The 17,257-nt window shown below is 40.5% G+C and overlaps 1 protein-coding gene across 1 annotated transcript in view; it reads right to left on the bottom strand.

The window, feature by feature from the left end:
• dync2h1 (dynein cytoplasmic 2 heavy chain 1) overlaps positions 1 to 13,462 on the bottom strand; it is a 95,628-nt gene extending 82,166 nt beyond the window's left edge. The window contains exons 1-27 of the mRNA XM_076100322.1: positions 13,349 to 13,462; positions 12,471 to 12,688; positions 12,085 to 12,258; positions 11,479 to 11,614; positions 11,033 to 11,151; positions 10,552 to 10,696; positions 9,404 to 9,549; positions 9,167 to 9,253; positions 8,408 to 8,542; positions 7,898 to 8,011; positions 7,680 to 7,791; positions 7,237 to 7,361; positions 6,801 to 6,976; positions 6,366 to 6,561; positions 6,139 to 6,234; positions 5,717 to 5,878; positions 5,465 to 5,563; positions 5,061 to 5,200; positions 4,551 to 4,779; positions 3,943 to 4,070; positions 3,553 to 3,668; positions 3,145 to 3,272; positions 2,671 to 2,820; positions 2,256 to 2,461; positions 1,457 to 1,612; positions 1,217 to 1,331; positions 467 to 637 (exon numbers count right to left, since the gene is read on the bottom strand). Coding sequence (XP_075956437.1) covers positions 467 to 637; positions 1,217 to 1,331; positions 1,457 to 1,612; positions 2,256 to 2,461; positions 2,671 to 2,820; positions 3,145 to 3,272; positions 3,553 to 3,668; positions 3,943 to 4,070; positions 4,551 to 4,779; positions 5,061 to 5,200; positions 5,465 to 5,563; positions 5,717 to 5,878; positions 6,139 to 6,234; positions 6,366 to 6,561; positions 6,801 to 6,976; positions 7,237 to 7,361; positions 7,680 to 7,791; positions 7,898 to 8,011; positions 8,408 to 8,542; positions 9,167 to 9,253; positions 9,404 to 9,549; positions 10,552 to 10,696; positions 11,033 to 11,151; positions 11,479 to 11,614; positions 12,085 to 12,258; positions 12,471 to 12,653 — 3,744 coding nt within the window. The 5' untranslated portion in view covers positions 12,654 to 12,688; positions 13,349 to 13,462. The remainder of the gene's footprint in view (positions 1 to 466; positions 638 to 1,216; positions 1,332 to 1,456; positions 1,613 to 2,255; positions 2,462 to 2,670; positions 2,821 to 3,144; positions 3,273 to 3,552; positions 3,669 to 3,942; positions 4,071 to 4,550; positions 4,780 to 5,060; positions 5,201 to 5,464; positions 5,564 to 5,716; positions 5,879 to 6,138; positions 6,235 to 6,365; positions 6,562 to 6,800; positions 6,977 to 7,236; positions 7,362 to 7,679; positions 7,792 to 7,897; positions 8,012 to 8,407; positions 8,543 to 9,166; positions 9,254 to 9,403; positions 9,550 to 10,551; positions 10,697 to 11,032; positions 11,152 to 11,478; positions 11,615 to 12,084; positions 12,259 to 12,470; positions 12,689 to 13,348) is intronic.
• Positions 13,463 to 17,257: the final 3,795 nt, after the last annotated feature.

Genomic DNA, 17,257 nt, shown 5'->3' with positions numbered 1-17,257 from the left:
TACTGAATATAATTACTGAATCCTGATAAGAAATAAGAACAGTGCAATTATCAGTTAAATCATTCCTTAATGTCCAACACTACGGTAAACAAGTGTTTGCGTTGTAAAGTATATCAAAAGCAACACAGATTGAAATGATAAGAAAATATATTTGTATATTTCATCTACATGCCAAACTCTTAATTATATACTGTACGTGAATATGTCTGTAACCTACAGTATATGGTCATGAGCTTTTCCTTTACTACTAATACATGTGCAATTTATTGCTTGCTGCTGCCTCCTAGTGGCCCTGGTCACAAGTTGCGCTAATGTTTGTAACCATAAGGATTAATATGTTTTGATAAATCATAGCCGCATACTTAAAAAGACCAAACTAAATATGAGCAATTTCCAGAAGTGTGTGTCCCTATAGAAGTGTAGGCTTCCCCCCTGTACGTATTTGCATAAGCGTGTGCCCACATACCTTAAGCTCCAAAGCCTTTTCTATGATGGTGTTCGCCACACCGAGGAGGTCATTAAAGGTGAGTCTCTCTAAAGTTGTCCCTCTTGGAAGGCCAAGCAAACGGAACATGTCCAACCAATGGTCTTGGGACAGGTGCTCCCCACGCACATATTTCAGCACTGGCACCAGGTTCTAGACATGCAGATGAAAAAATGTGAAAATAAAGGATGTGAGATCTACAATCACATCAAATCTTGTGTCAAAGAAAAAACTTTAACCATTCATCTACAGTTTTTCCAACACGGATGCTTTCTTTTTTTTCTTGTTTGGTATAGTTACAAACAGTATATATTCAGAACCGTGTCATCTGCTCTACATGTTATGGTCCCCAGAGGTTAAACCCTTTTGATTTTGATGATCGTGTAACCTTTCTTCAAGTGTCACACACACAAAGCTTCTACTTACACAAAATGTATTGCATTAAGCTGATTGTCGTGTCATTTTCTGAACAAAAGTATGTCGCCCAAAAGAGGAACCCTGCTAAATTTGGTGATTGCTGTCCCCTTATGCTACACTGACTAATATTGTAACACCCTTGCAGGCTGAACAGCTGAATTGTCAGTAAATCATCCAAAACTCATTGTCGAGTGTAATAAACATTGTAGCCTTTAAGTCCTGCTCGAGGGCCTTGCTTCAGATTTTGAGGTGTGTTCCTTCAAAACACATGAAGAATGATGATTATGTTATTCCCCCGACTGTACTACTGTCTACCTTGTATTTGTCCACTTCGCCTTGCAGCTTAACAGACATGGCAGTAGGCTGCTCCAGCTTCCTAAGTCTGTCCTGCCACGCAAACAGAAATTCCTCAAACGCATATGTCTTACTCCTGTAAAACAACAGAATCATACACATTAACACACAATTGAAAACAGAATAGTGACCAAAAAAAAAAAGAAAACAATCCAAATCATGAAGATTGAGGTCCAGGTCTCAACTTAACCCCCTCCCTACCTGAATGTGATCCAGTCCTCTTGGGCCTTTTCTGTAAAGCCTTGTTGCCACTCCTCATACAGACCCCACATCTGGCTGTACTCCTCCATGTCTGTTTTTGTCTTTTCTGCCAGAGTGAAATCTGGAGAACCCAGGTCAAAATAGGCACAGTCCTCACTGAGGAGAGGAGAGGAGAGAAGTCAAGCCTTCATTCAACAGTGCTGGCATGTGCAATTCAGGAGAGGCACTCATCATTAAGTTATGTGTAAGACACACACTTTATATTTATTTGATTGTGCTGAGACCTGACATCTTGTAGGAAGAATATGAAACTTCACAAGTAGGAGAAGTTCTAGTCTGGGGCAGCAGGTGCCTCTGGCTGTAGTTTAATTGGGAGGTGGCCATGAATAAATATAGTATTTCTTCTCATTTCAGATTTGGTCTGCATCAGTAATAATACCGAGTAGCTTCAAATAGAAAAATAGATCTCTAGATAAACAGAGAGCAGTAAGCCCAAGGACATTAAAAAAAACTAAATCAAGACGCTGTTTCCTGTTGAGTCGCTAACTTTTACAGCGTATCTGAATCATTAGTTAGATTTATGGCTATAATCTCATCACATCAGATTTAGTAAAGTTACTAACAATCACACCAATATAAATTATTAATATTATTATTATTAGACGCTATTTTCTGGCCACAGCATAACCACATTTCATCGAACCACAGCGTGTTCTAAAAAGATGAATGCAATAAACATCCTTATCAGCCATCCTCAAAAAAAGTATAAATACAGCACTTAAAAAATTAAAAAACGTACAGCAGTTTACTGCGCACAAGCTCGAGCTCCTGGAACTCTTGCTGCTTGTCTCTGATGGTCTGGAGGCACGCAACAAGGGCAGCATGATCACCCGTCTCAAGCATCTCATCTTTAGGCTTCAGCTGGTCCCAGCGGGCCTTAAACCTGTCAAGGTCCGCCCTGTAGGCGTCGATACGACCAGCAGCATTGCTTCGCATCACTTCCACCTAAGGGAGGAACAGGGCAAGAGAAAGCAAGTAGCACACAGCCAGAGAAAGAAAGGACGGGGTGATTTTGGGGGTAAATGGGCAAAGGAGAGGAAAGGTAGAAGGGGAAAAGAAGAAGTCTCAAAAAGCTGCTGTTACAGAAAATCTTTGATAAGAATTTTTTTAGACATGATCCAACGTGTGTGTGTGTGTGTGTGTTTGTGAGTCACCTGATCTTTGATCATAAGCTGGTGGCTCTCCATGACAAGCTCCAGTTTGTCCCACTTGGCCCTCAGTGAGGACAGCGAGTCCAGGCCCCCCCCAGCCACTGCTCTCAGCAAGCGGTTCTTCTCCTCAGCACACTGGAACTGAGGTAGGATCTATACACATACATACAGTATATTATTAGTTCATTTATTTACATTTCATGTCAAACATTTGGCGCATCGCATTTGGAATTACAAGACACTGTGTTTATATATATATATATATATATAACAATGTAAAATACTTTATTCTTTCATTTCTTTGACAGGAAGCAAAACGATTTGGCTGAATGAAGGAAATTAACTTTAGTTCTAAAATCCCCATGATTTGGCAGCATGACTCAGGAAGTATGAGAAAACTATTTGCACAGACCTAAAGCCTTAGTAATACCATTAAAGATGGTTGCTAGCCAGTGTTTAGAAGTGTTTTTGTCTTACTTCTGGTTTGCGGGTTAATATCTGGCTATATTTGCTACTGGCCGCGCCAATCTCCTCCATGCTCTCTGGTCGAGTGGACAAGGTCTCCGTTGCCTCTGAAACAAAACTGTCTATGGCCTGGGTGTGCCCTGCAATCAAGAAGGAAGAGCACATGCACAAAGGAAAGGAAACAGAAAAGGAAAGAGAAAGAGAAAGTAAGACAAAAGGAGATGGCATTGGACCAAAATAATGAAAAACAAAATTGAAACACACAAGCCCAGATAAAGAAATTGAAAAAGGGAAATATTTGGCTTCTGATTGTTGTAAAGTACAGTGATAACTTCATATAACAATGCAATGTTAATGCTGTAAAAGAGTAAAAACAAAGTGGGGGAAAAGTGAAAAGACAATTGAGTTGTCTGTTTTTACCATATATCGACTTCCTGAGTGATAAGAGCAGAATGTCAAACAGCTTCTGGATCAGGTCATCGATGACGGCTTTCACTGGCTCACAGTTGACTGTAATACAGTCGACCTTCTCCTGGCTGACAGAGGAGGAAGAAAGGGATCAGTGTCTGTGACTCTATTGTTATGATGTCAATTTCCGTATTTGTGAGGTTGAATAACATGAAGTGAACCAAAGAAGATCCTGGTAGGGCAAATAAAATGCCAACTACAACTACAAATGGTTAAAGAAGAACTCCGTGACATCTGAAAAAGCTGAATCATCAGCAGAGTACCAAAAAAAAAACTTGTGTTTGTGTTTCCTGTTGAGAAGTTATAACTTAGTTATATTGTGTTAACATGTGTGAGCTATACCTGGGCAGACGCTCGGACTCCTTCCCTCTGGCCTTCAGGGCCTTGAAGTTTCTCTCCCAGTCTTGCACAGAGTTCAGATGCTGCTCCACTAACTTCTCTAAATCAACCTGACCCAGCACCACCCACTCCTATGACACACAGAATCACAGTGGTTGGGTGCAGTTCATGTTTCCAGATTTTAAAAGTTTCTGCATCGAAGGTGACAAACTACACGTCACAACAAGACATAAATGACGAAAGAAAAAACAGAACTAATGAAAAGGAGAGATAAAAAGAGAAGTCTGGGGTTGACTGAGGGCTTTTCCCTATGGTTTAGATATGCATGGCTTCACACAGAGGGGAAACAATAATATGATGTGCTCACTGTGACTATAGGTAATGTAAAGGTGAAAAATGCTGACGATGAAAATAACAGAGCTTCAGTATATAAATAGAGAAGCATCAATAATCAAAGAAGCATTCTTTCAATGAAAACAGTACAGCAATGGCTCATTTCAATGCTTACATGAGCAAAAGGTGAAAGAAGGTACATTTTTTTTATAGGACAGTTGACTAACAGCAATCAGTTAAATCAGTATTGATATCAAAATAATATGTTGTTCAGGCACCTTGAACTTGTGTTGTATCGCCTGCAGACGGCTAAAGAGGTCCTCTGCCTTGCTGAATATGGTGAGGTACCCAGAAGCATTTCTGTCAATCATGACGCTGAAGATAAGCTCCTCCCCCTGGGCACTGACTCCTTTGAACTGGTTTGGGATCGAGATGAACCGCTTCATCTCCCTGAAGTAGCGTGCTCGCACTTCCTCAAACGGAGGACGGAACTGCAAACGGCCCTGCCTAATCACAAGTTAAGAGAAAAACAGATTGAATCCACACTACTTAATAATGTTGTTGGAGGAGAGAAAAAGAAAGAGGAAGAGAGACAGGAAGAGAAATGGTAATATGACCAAGAGTCAGAATTAAGAGGTGGGGACAGAAAATCAATGGCAGTGGTTCAAGAAAAAGGGAAAACACCACATGTGTGAAAGGGCGAGAAAGAGGTGAGAAAGAGGTGACAACCCACACAAAATCAGTTGCATGGCAGAGATAAGAGAGAGATGCAATGAGACAATACTGACTTGAAAGTGAGGTCTATGTGTATTTCAGGCAGGTTCTTGTTCAGAGCTTCCAGTCCGGTCTGGTACTGGTGTTCAAGAGCCTTGTACAGCTGATGGTTCCAGTGCTGACGCCACGCCCGCATGTCATCAGACCTGAAGCCCTAAACACACGCACATACGTGCATTCGTTTTCCAAGGAGGCAGGAGGAACATTTGTTGTACAGGCTGTGTACGTCCAAAGAAAAGCTTAGTAATGAGCACTAAAATAATTGTGTTCCATGCCTATTTACAATGACAATCACAGTAAGCACAGAGCTCCCCCTTGGGGGTTTCTCCAAATGTTTATCGTCATGAATATAGAAAATGATTTATTCAGTAAAGCTATGAAGGCCAGCGGCAAATACACTTCTGGCTGTAATTAATACCTGAGCCTCCAGAGTGGCAAAGCCAGTACGGAGGTCCTGAAGGCCATCCTTCCACCGCTGCTGATGTCTCAGCAGGTCCACATTCATCAGTGTCACCACCTGAGAAATACACCCAAATACAGACACACAGCAAGACGTTAGTGACTCATCTCAGATTATGATTCCAAAACAAATCATTTGTGTTAACTGCCTATCTATTCAATCATCTAGTAAAACAACTGAAGTAAAAAAGAAATAACAGCATGCTACAACCTTGTCAATGAAGTCAGTGTGCCATTTGCGTAACTTCCTGTTTTCGGTGGAGAGTCTCTCGGCAGCAGACTGCAGCTTGGCGATGTAAACTTCCAACTCTTTGGGGTTGTCCCAGGTGATCTGCAGTTTACCACCCGAGTCCTTTGACTGAGAACGAGGGTTCTTAGAAAGAAAAGCATAAAGATCATACTCCAGTCCAAAATATGAACTTCAGGTAGAATTTATAGGTGACGAGCGGGTTTCTTGTTAAAGTATGTAAGACATTTGAGAAAGTTCCTTGACTTTTTCATGCATATAATTAGAACTAGGCACTTCCAAGTTTCATAACATTAGATTTTTATAAAAAATAAAAATAATTATTACAACATTAAATATCCAAAGCAAAGCCAAAACAAAAACCCAGAAAATTTCCCGCTGTGTACCTTGATGACCTGTTCAAAGGCCAGGGCAAGGCTAAGCATCATAGGTCTCTGAGAGGGAACCATCTGCTGGTCTATGGTGTTGTAGAAATGGGCCACCTGCAACGCAAGAACACTTTGTTACAATATGAGCTTGAGACAAGCTAAAAACAGAAATAATGAGACAGAAACAAACACATTAATGAGGAAAGAAAATGTGCTCATGTGTGTGTCTTGACCTCCACTCTCACCTGCTTTAGGACAATGGCTTGTCTGTAGAATTTGTCTGCAGTATTAGAGGCCTGTTGTATCTTGGCTGGGATGGGAAAGCCCAGGGCAGAGAGCTGCCTGACCTCCCTGAGCAGGCTCACCAGCCTGTCTGAATACTGGATCTTTAGCCTGCCGTCCACATGGTCCAGGTCCATCACACGGTTACTAGCCTGGAGACTATACAGTGGGAGAGAATTACAATTAGATCCACTCAAACCAGCACCCATTCCAACAGAACTGCCCTTGATCAATGAAAAGGATTATTGAGGAAATGCATATGTGTTGCTGTCTAAGAAACCCTGACACATAAATTGACCCGAATGCTTTTAGTGGCAATTAAGATGAAACTCATAGTTGCTCAGAACTTTCCCTTGGGGGTCTTGTTAGTTAATGTCACAGTGTGCAACGTTTCCAACCTGATCCCTGACTTTGGGTCAGCCAGTCCCGACAGTATATCTCTTGACCAGTCCTCGAACTGTTCCTGTTCATACGCCCTCAGAACTTCTAGCAGGTCATCACAGAAATGCAGGAACCCCTTGAACCCAGACAGGTCTGAGAGCAGTGCTTCAGCTATGCGAACAGAGTCCTCAATCTAACGTAAGAATGCAAGCACAGGGATATAGAAGAGAAGGGAATCAGAACACACTAATAGTTTCATCATCATAGGAATTATTTGGATTTGTAACATCAGCAAAAAGCTGTTGGTGTATTTTTCATATGATCACCTATCTGTCTAATTCTGTCTAATTATCTGACGAAAGCTCATCCTCTTACAAATGGAAATCAATGCTGGTCAGTCGCATACGGCACATGTGAGCATGTGCACATGCAGAGACAGACACACTCAGTTACCTTGTGTATGAGCTGTTGGACCCAGACAATTCTGTTGACCACCTCAGGCAGGTTCCTGCCAATGAGTGGGCCAGACTTGTCTCCGGGGCCTCCGTGGCATCGACTCTCAAAGTCACTCTTCAGGCCTGAGAACATTTTAAAAAGTAGAGAGGGGTCAAAGATGAGGTACGACAAAGTGTCACCACTGACATCATGCGCATCATTTTAACATCTAGCATTCAGTCAGTTATGACTCTGAGAAGGAAAGTGATTTTTGGCTCAAACTGCTGCAATTGGGCGCTAAAGGTTTTAAAGTGCCTTAACTGCCTCCATGAGCTGTCTGTCATAGCCACTGACTTCCTGTTGTTTTTAGAAGACCAGCATGCACTTTTATACACCATGTGTAGACACAATAACCCACTGTCACACTATCTCTGACACAGACACAGATACGTGCTGTGTACCCTTGTTGTAGTCCAGGAGTCTGGCCAGGAGGGTCTCTCTCTCTGACTGCAGCTCCTTGCTGATGGCGGGACGTCTGATTAACTCCTTGTGCTTTTGGAACACCTGCAACAGCTAGACAACAAACACACATGCACAGGCACTTACTGTAACTTCCCACATCAACACACCCACACACAATACTAACAACCTGAGCTGATGTAAGTTGGTGTTTCACTACCTGTTGTGGGTTGTCCTGTACATCAGCAATGTAGCTCTTTAGTCTGCCGGCTACCTCCTGCTCTGACGGAGCCATTTGACGCTCAAACTGAGCCACTGCTGCTCTCCAGAGAGGCTACAAGAAAAACACACAACAAAGAGTCATACTCTAAGTTAAAGAGGGATGTTTCATCCTTGCCTAAATAGATTGTGTAGAAGATGCAAGTTAAAATGACCATCATTTCTTTTCTATGTTTACAGGCGCAAGACAAGTACTTATACTACAGTGTCAAAGTCATTGCAGGATGAGGTGGCTGTAGCTGGAAAGTGTGAGCATGATTGGAGAATCCCTCAGTTACAGTAATCTGTTCAAAGTGACATCAAGCAGCCACGCATGAAGAACCTGTACCGTATCGTGCCTGCATGGTGGCACCGAACTTAACAAAATACAGGCACGAGGACGGCTCAAACGAGGTCACTCAGAAGTCTCACAAACAGTACGTATGCACACCCACCGATTCCTACAACTAACCTCAGTGTACGGGTTGTAATGCAGAGGGTTGAGTCCAGAGAAAGGTTCAAACACACGATCCGGAGTCAGAGCCTGCTGCTTCCCTCCCGGTAGCAGACGCAGCAGTTTCTCATGAACCATTCGGAGAGTCACCACCTGGTAGACGTAAACAGGGAGCGTGTTTTCACATGTTATCTATGTCAACTGTTTTATTTATGCGTTTGGTTGTAAGTCAACAACATCAATTACAATCTGTAACTTATCCGACTGTGGCTCTAATTCTAAGATGCTGTACATATGGGAATGGGAGACGATTCCTAAAACATAGTTTAGCGCATCTATAAGCGTGCTAAACTGACAAACGCCAATGTCAGACCTTCAATGGAAATGCTAACAGGAAAAATATTTCATAATTCCCATATTTGTCCCACAAAATCTGTACATATGAACATAGAATGAATGTCCAATGTGAGTAGGCTGCTTTGTGGATCAATAAGGTGTCTAACTAGTGTCTTTGTCAATACATGTTTGGTTCATTTTCCCTTCCTTGTTCTGCTTTCAAAAATAAACATCAAGTGGAAATTCCATTGAAATGTGACATCTGCTCTTTTGCAAACAAGCAGAAATGACTAAGAGGATACTTGCGGAGATAATTTAAACACAGAATGTGATGCAACCAGTGCACCACAATGTCATGTGAAAAGGAGAAATATGCACCGTTAAGCATTGTGTATTCTACAGAAAGTGTTTCCTTGACTCCTGATTAAAACCATATCTTACCTCATCCAATCTTTTTGCAAGGCAATGAAGGGTTTGCGGGCAGTGCTTGTTTCCCTTCCAGGGGTGTGGAGCATGTCTCTTCCACACCTGAGGGAAAAAAAAGGAAATTAAATGTGTTTTCAGCGTTTGGATTTTCAGTCAAATTTTGGGTTTATATGCATTAGAGTAAACGGTAAAAGTTTAGATTTTTGGAACCGTTTTGTGCATACTTATTTCCTATTTTGATCTCTTCCATACCTGTCCAGTCAGATGCTCACAGGCAACAACCCACTGCTCACAGATGGCAACGCCCGTTCTCATGTTCTCCCTCACGGATACAAATGGCTCCTCAAAGATTTGAAGGCCGCTCAGCTTCCTCTGCACATATCTTCCCAGGGCTCCACCTTGTACACAAACAAACACAAAAAAAAGAAAAGAAGACAACATTGCCACATACAGAAGCCCAAACACAGGAAAAGTACACATGCACACAATCCAGGACTACCAAACCACTTTTCACATTTTACTTGAAGGCAACGCAATGTTTCTTATGTAGGGTGTCCAGGCACAGAGTCAACATTGTTAATAAATGATTGCATCTCAAGCATTTCAACATTTAATTATTGGCATGCCATGTTCTGGTCCTGCTTTGAGACCGCCGAGTGTCCATCGGGCAGTTTTTTTTTTCCGAGCAGAAAGCGCTAACAGGGCGCTTGGGAGCACTTCATCCAGTGACGACACACCGGCGTCTTTCTGTCGACATCACAGATTTTCAAATAGAAGCCCTCAGAGTGCTCTGAAAAAAAACATGCTTGGTGGAGCGCTTTCTCTCGAGGCGGCCGCATCCGCTCTCTACTCATTGGAACAACTGAAATTGGACGCTGGCGCTCAGGGAAACTTAGGATAACTGTTCAATATATTCTATTTTTCAATGGACTTGGGAGGGCTTTGGCTTCATATAATATGCATCTAGATAATTGGGATTTTTTTTAATCTCCCCAAGATAATGCAGACTTTCCAAAGTGATCCAAAGATATACATGCTATATCGTGGAAATATCCCTGAATCTCTTATATACAGTGCAACTTATAAGATCAGTTGTTTTGTGAATATGACAAATGTGTTATGGGAACAATGTTTAGGGTAAAACATAATTTTATCATGTAGGCATAGATTATTGACAAGCCATGGTCTGTGCATAGAGTTGGTACTGCGTACTGAGGCGTTTGTAAGAAAACAAAGTCAGTTTCAGTAATCAAGAGATGTGCATTTCACCAACAACCACAGTCGCTAAATGATCTTTGTGCCGCAGAAGTCTTGACGCACAATGTAACTCAAAAACAACATCAGCAAATATTTGTTCTCATTTACTGGTTTTGGTCTGTGAATGTGTGAGAGAGTCCCACCGATGACATCCATGAGTCGGACCATGCGTGTTTCTGGATAAGGCTCAAAATCAGTCTGCCGCCACATGTCATCCAGAGTGTCTCTGCTCTGTTCCACCAGATCCATAACATCCGGCATAGACAAGGCATCAAGACCGCCATACTCCTGGTGGACACACACATAGTTAGTTCCCCATTAGTTCACTGCAATTTGAAAATATCAGCTACGAAAACAATTGTGAAACAGCGTTCAAAACAGTACGTGAGATAATGTAAATGTTAAGAATCAAAGTTAAAGTTAAGGCATAAAATAACAAAGTGTACCAAGATGTAATGGCTTTCTTTTAATTACTAACTTATCTATGGAATCATTGCTTAGTACAGATACAGATTATATCTTCATCTTATAATTCATTTAGTAACCACCTTGTATACATAGAAATAATATGTAGTGAATGTAATGTAGCCACTCCTCCTGATACATAAATGTTTGCATGCATACCTTTCGTATGAGTTTAAATTCCTCAGTGAAATAAGTAGCCCTTTCTCTCACACTGTTCTTCTCCGCAGACTCAGAGAGATCGTCCCAGTACTGGAACTCATCACTGGGAGTCAGGATGCCTGAAAGATTGGAAAAGAAATATGAGTACATAGTTCATATTGTGTCTTTGTTGTAACCAATTAAGAGTTGTTGTTTTTATTTCTTTACTAGACAGCCTCCTTTAAAACGTGAACAAATGCAGTCACTACATCACCGTGCAGCCCTATTTCACAAAAGCACATGCTTAATGTTAAGTCCCTCCAAAATCCAATTGTTTGTAAAAAAAATAAAAATAAAAATAAATAAAAAATAAATATATATATATATATGCAGCTTCTATGATCATTCTGTATGCACTACAACCCAGACCTGTGTATTTGTTTCTGCAGAAATATATTCATGCCTACCGAGAACATCTTCCTCTGTTCGGCCCCTCTTGGAGGGCTGTGCTCCAGACTGGCGGACCACTGAGCCCAGGCCAAGCTCCAGCTCACTCAGCAGGCCGGCCAGCTTCGGGTCAAATGCTGAACTCCAGCGCTCATCCTAAAGAGAGAGAGAGAGAGAGAGAGAGAGGTGAAAGAGAGAGAGAGGTGAAAGAGAGAGGGGGGAAAGAGACAGACACTTTTTAAAGTTTTCGACTAAATAGTCTTGTTTTGTTATTAATCTTTTTTTGTTATTAATCAAAAGCTTTAGGGGGAAACACTTTAAAAGTATTTATGTACATCATAGTGGTGTAGTAATATCTATTTACAATAATGTGTTTGCAATTATGTCAAGTTTTTCTTTCTTTTCAATTCTAATAGTCAGGGAGAGCGCTTATTTTTCAAAATAAGAATATAGAAAGTATTTTTACTAATTCCAACTTGAAATGTGTTCAGAAATTGTACATCCTCCTACAATTTTGTTGGCTGTGTGGTCCAGCAGAATCTTCCACTGTGGTTAATGTTACTACTAAAGCCTCCATCTTTCAAAAAGCCTCTGTGGAATTCATTAATACACAGAGACAGGCTTACCTTCAGCAGTACAGGCGCAAAGACTTGTCTTAAAGCCTGGTAGAGGGTGTTGATGGGAGACTCCAGCATAGACGACACAAGGAGGCTGTGGTGAAGGTTGTCTTCTGTAATCACTGTGGGATGCAGCTTGAAGAACACCAACACCTTCTCTTTGCTGTCCCCCGATGCTCCAGTCTGACAAAGGAAGATGAAATATTTAAAAAAGGATCATTGTCAAGTCGACTGTTGTTACGTGTTATGATCTGCACATGTACATGTACATGTACATGCTACCAGGCGTTTAGTTTGACACATACAGTGAAAAAAAGGTTTTTTTGATCAAATTATTTCACATGGATAGTTTAATACGCTCTAGGAAACATTGTAATGCTTTTAATATTTGGTACCTTATTTGACAAGTGAAGCACGCTGTCATGTCTGCAGACGGACAGGACAAATTCATTTCCATCATCCAAGAAGTTATTGAGCTCTGGGCTGTCAAGCAGAGACGGCGAAGCCTTTATCCCATAGAAGTTTCCACTGGTGGTCAGGATGAACTGTTTGCGAGCATCATCTGAACCGTGGGGCATCTTTCAGCTGCAATGATGTACTGATGCTCAGAAAGCTGTACAAAAAAATAAAACTGTAAATTACCACACTTTGGGAGGGATATATGGCTGCTATTGTGTAAAACAGAGACTCTTACAAATAATTTTTTGACGTCTCGTGGTTATTTCTATAGATTTAATAAATGTGCCATTTTAGGACCAGGCTAATTACTGCATCAGGAGACAAACTGGGGCCATATCAGGCTTTGACTTCAGTTTATGTTGATTCTTGCGTTGGTTACGCTGACCCAGAAATAAAGAAATAGTATTAAGACTCCGTCAAAACACATACTCATCCAACTTTTCCGGTTCACTGTCTTTGCAACTAACTAACCCAGTGAAGTGATGTGTTAGAGCAGCGCTAACCACTGCTGGTATCGCTGCTAAACTGTTAGCTAACTATACCATCTTAAATGTGCTAACGTTAACGTTAGCTTATAAAACCAGCATGCGTCCAGACAGTCTTCTGCCTCTTTTAACGTTACATGGGAAGAACTAAAGTAGTGTTTACAAAGTTATGCTGCAGCATTAGCTTTAACTAAGCTTTGGCAAATGACACCAGCTAGCTTGCTAACGTTAGCTCGCCACGTCTCTAAAATAAAGTTAAGCATTTTAGCTTACGCTAGCTGGCTTGACTTCAGCACGCTAGCCAACTAATAGAAACCTTGGCTGCATACCGTATTTTTCACCAAATGTACCACTCTCGGAGCTTTTTTTGGTAACTCAAATCATGGATGAGAGCTTTAGCAATCCGTTACTAGCGCCTGTGTGTAGCCAAGATTATGCTTGCGTGGTTACCAGGCAACTACAATCACTTGTACCACATGACACAGCGGAACCTATAAACGGGACTAGAAACTTACGCAGTGTACTTACGCCATTTGCTTAGGATAGCTGCTCAGACAGGCAGTTTCAGCCGTGGTTAAGCTAGATAACTTTTCCTCATATAGATCTATTTTAAGAAGCACAAGGTATTATATATATATATATTATATATTATATTTTATATGTGGTATGTGTTGTGGCATGACCTTAAAAAGGCGGTTCATGCTCGAAAACCCTCCAATGTGGCTGAATTACAACAATTCTGCAAAGATGAGTGGGCCAAAATTCCTCTACAGCGCTGTAAAAGACTCATTGCCAGTTATCGCAAACGCTTGATTGCAGTTGTTGCTGCTAAGGGTGGCCCAACCAGTTATTAGGTTTAGGGGGCAATCACTTTTTCACACAGGGCCATGTAGGTTTTTCCCCTTAATAATAAAAACCTTCATTTAAAAACTGCATTTTGTGTTTACTTGTGTTATCTTTGTCTAATATTTAAATTTGTTTGATGATCTGAAACATTTAAGTGTGACAAAAAAAAAAAAAGAAATCAGGAAGGGGGCAAACACTTTTTCACACAACTGTACGTAGGTGGTACTGATAACATTAGCGATGGCTATTATTCACTCGTTCCAGTGAACCATGATAGTGAGTCACGTAATGACAGCTCCGGGTTATCAGTATGATGGCCTTTATCTTTATTCTTGACCAGTAGGATTAACAATAACACTGATGCATATTTACTCTAACACATTTCTCAAAACAGCCTCTAAACCATTCCTTGCTGTTGCCCCTTGAACTATCAGTTGGTTACAATCCAATTTTGTGTGCAATCCAAACTTCTCCAATTTATTAATGCAGCAATAATCTCAACTGGGCCTTAGAGTTTCCCAAAGAGACAAGCAGATAGCGGATACCAGTGCCAACTGCAGACTTTGCAGCAGCATGCAGTGCTATATATTTGCTTGTAACACTAACATATGTAATGGGCATTTGCTTTAGTTTAGGGGAGCACTTTTTAGACAGGAAGCTACTGAAGAAAGGTGGTAGTATATGTGAGATTGTTCTTGAGTTTCAAAATCCCCCATATAATGAGAACTGATTTGTTTAACTATTTTGGACATTTAGTTATGTTCATAAAGCCTTTCCTCCCACATACTGCCCACTGGCCAACAACTCCCTGAAAACCACTGAAGCAAGGCTGTAAGGGGTCCTATGGGTGTTAACTTCTACATTAGCTTATACAGTTGATTTTCTATAAGGCATTGTCATCTATTTTGTAATACATATGTACGATTCATTACAAAACAGATTTATATTTCATTGTTCTGTTATGTTTTCCTGGATGTCAAAATTCTAATACCCTCTCATTCAATACAACAAGCTTCATCAGCTATGGTTAGCACATATTACTGGACAACAACCACAAACATTCATGCCACCTCTACACCCTACAAAGTTTATGTCAGTATCTTTTGATAAGGTAAGTGGCAAGTGAGAAGGAGGCTCTACTTTCTGGGTACTTTTTGTCAAATATTTCAGGGAAAATCCCACTTATTCCTTGTATCTTCCCTAAATTCTTCTTCTAAATTAAGGACCGACAGTTTCCCTGTAATCAGCATTTCCACTCCCAGGTGGGATAAACCTTTTCTAAATGGGGTTACGGGTATAGACTCACAAAACCTAAGGTAACGTTTTCTAACCTCTTTTCACAAGGTCAATTAAAACTGTAAGTGGGTAAAAAACACTTTATTATGTAAATCTTTATTCCTAAAATGTCAAAGTAGATATTAAATTAGATTAGAATAGAAGTTAATACATTAGAGACTGTCCATTTTGTATACTCACTTCAATTAGCTGGGAACCTTGCAAATTACGAACATATTGAATGGTGATTAACAGGAATTGAATGGCTAATGAAAAGGGACAGTACATATTTTAATATTTGTCATTACAACAAATTGCCATAACAAAGCAATTGAAAAACAGTAGTGAAAAGATGTTCTACCGATGTGACAGAAGAACAAAGAACAAACTTGAATATCAAACACTTTGTGGTTAGCTGCAGATGTTTTCCGGGCAGACCAGCTGTGGGAGTGTACAGTATGTTTAGAGAAGCACACCACCTGTATCCAAGAAACAGCGTTCGAGAGGCATCTGAGATATTGTGTGACATTTTCACCACAAATTGGAAGATGACAGATTAGAGATAAAGGCTGTGATGAAAAAAAACTACACACAATGCAATCACACATTTTCTTACAATCTTAAATTTGGCATCATACTGCTGTATTTCACACTAGAAAGTTATACTTAGTGCCCTAAGTGGTTACATTTACAGCCCAAAAAAGGATGAATATTTATTGATTCGTCACCCTGAAACAGATTAGATGGCATACTTATTATTGCATTGACTCTCTGCTTTCACAATATTAAATAATTGTATTACGTACCCAGTCTCTTAAACACTGTTTTTCTCTCAGTGGAAAATCATTGTCTCCACTTCTCTAAGGTCATGCCCAAAGTAAAATTGTGCAATAATGGTACACCGTGTGATTAAACTAAGGGAAACTGTGTTCTCTAGTTCCCTCTTCCCTCTCACTGAGAGTTACTCAGTTCGGTCAATTCGAGAGTGCGCCATATTCCGAAACTCATCATTTAAAAAACAAACAAAACAAACATAGCAGCAGAATATTATGTATGTGGCAGTGCTGCTTTCTGCCATGATAAATGATTGTTATCTCTCCTAAATAATCGACATATGGTCAGATGAGACTTAGCTGGAAAGCAGACAGGGAAGTTCATCACGCTTCCTGATGTTTTCTGTGACGTGGAATAACTGAACAACACATACACGTGAACTCATACAACCCTCACACCCTCACAATTCTGTGGAAGCCCACTTTAGGCTGCTCAACAGTAAGCTATATATTCAAAATGAATCTCAGCAAAACAATTATTAGTTACATATATTACATTTGCTACTATCGATCTTTTAAGAAAATAGACATAATGACATGTCACAGCAGGAAGAGCACAGGTGTACATAATAAATTGAACAATAGCTGAATTCCATTTAGCTGCTTCAGTTTCAGGGTCCTGAAGTAATACATGCTGGCTCACTGTAGCACTGCCAAGGCTGCCTGGGACACTTGAATAGAACAAATCCATTGTTAATGTTATTAATAACACATGTGCCTATGCTCTATCAAAGACACAACACGTTTTCTTCATTTAAAACAGGACTCAGGCTCAGGTTGAACTCATAGATTACTCATATGATGACTCACTCAGCTCCACCCATCCTTGTTTGTATGAAGAGGAAGTCCCTTTCTCTCACTCTCTCAGACTGACAGAAAGCTTCACAGCACGATGGTGAGTTTGTCCTCCTCTCTTTTACTTGTCTCTTTTGAAAACTTATTTTATTGTTGTCTGTCGAGTGTGTGTGTGTGCGTGTGTGTGTGTGTGTGTGTGTGTGTGTGTGTGTGTGTGTGTGTGTGTGTGTGTGTGTGTGTAGGTGTGTGTGTGCGCGTGTGTGTAGGTGCGTGAACTCAATCAAAACCTTCCCAGGAAGGGTCACATGTTTTCACCACAAGTAAACTAAACCATAGCAGAAAACCTTTTTGGCCTCTGCAAGATTGACTATCTTACAAAGGGAATAATATGTGCAAATAAGCACTGCTGATATATATATATATATATATATACGTACATATATATATATATATATGTGTATGTATATATATATATATGTACGTATATAT

The sequence above is a fragment of the Anarhichas minor genome, unplaced genomic scaffold (assembly GCF_050575085.1).
Source record: "Anarhichas minor isolate MPS153535 unplaced genomic scaffold, ASM5057508v1 ptg000026l, whole genome shotgun sequence".
Taxonomy (NCBI): Eukaryota; Metazoa; Chordata; class Actinopteri; order Perciformes; family Anarhichadidae; genus Anarhichas; species Anarhichas minor.
The sequence above is the reverse complement of the archived record's forward strand: the minus strand, read 5'-3'. Positions and strand labels throughout refer to the sequence as shown.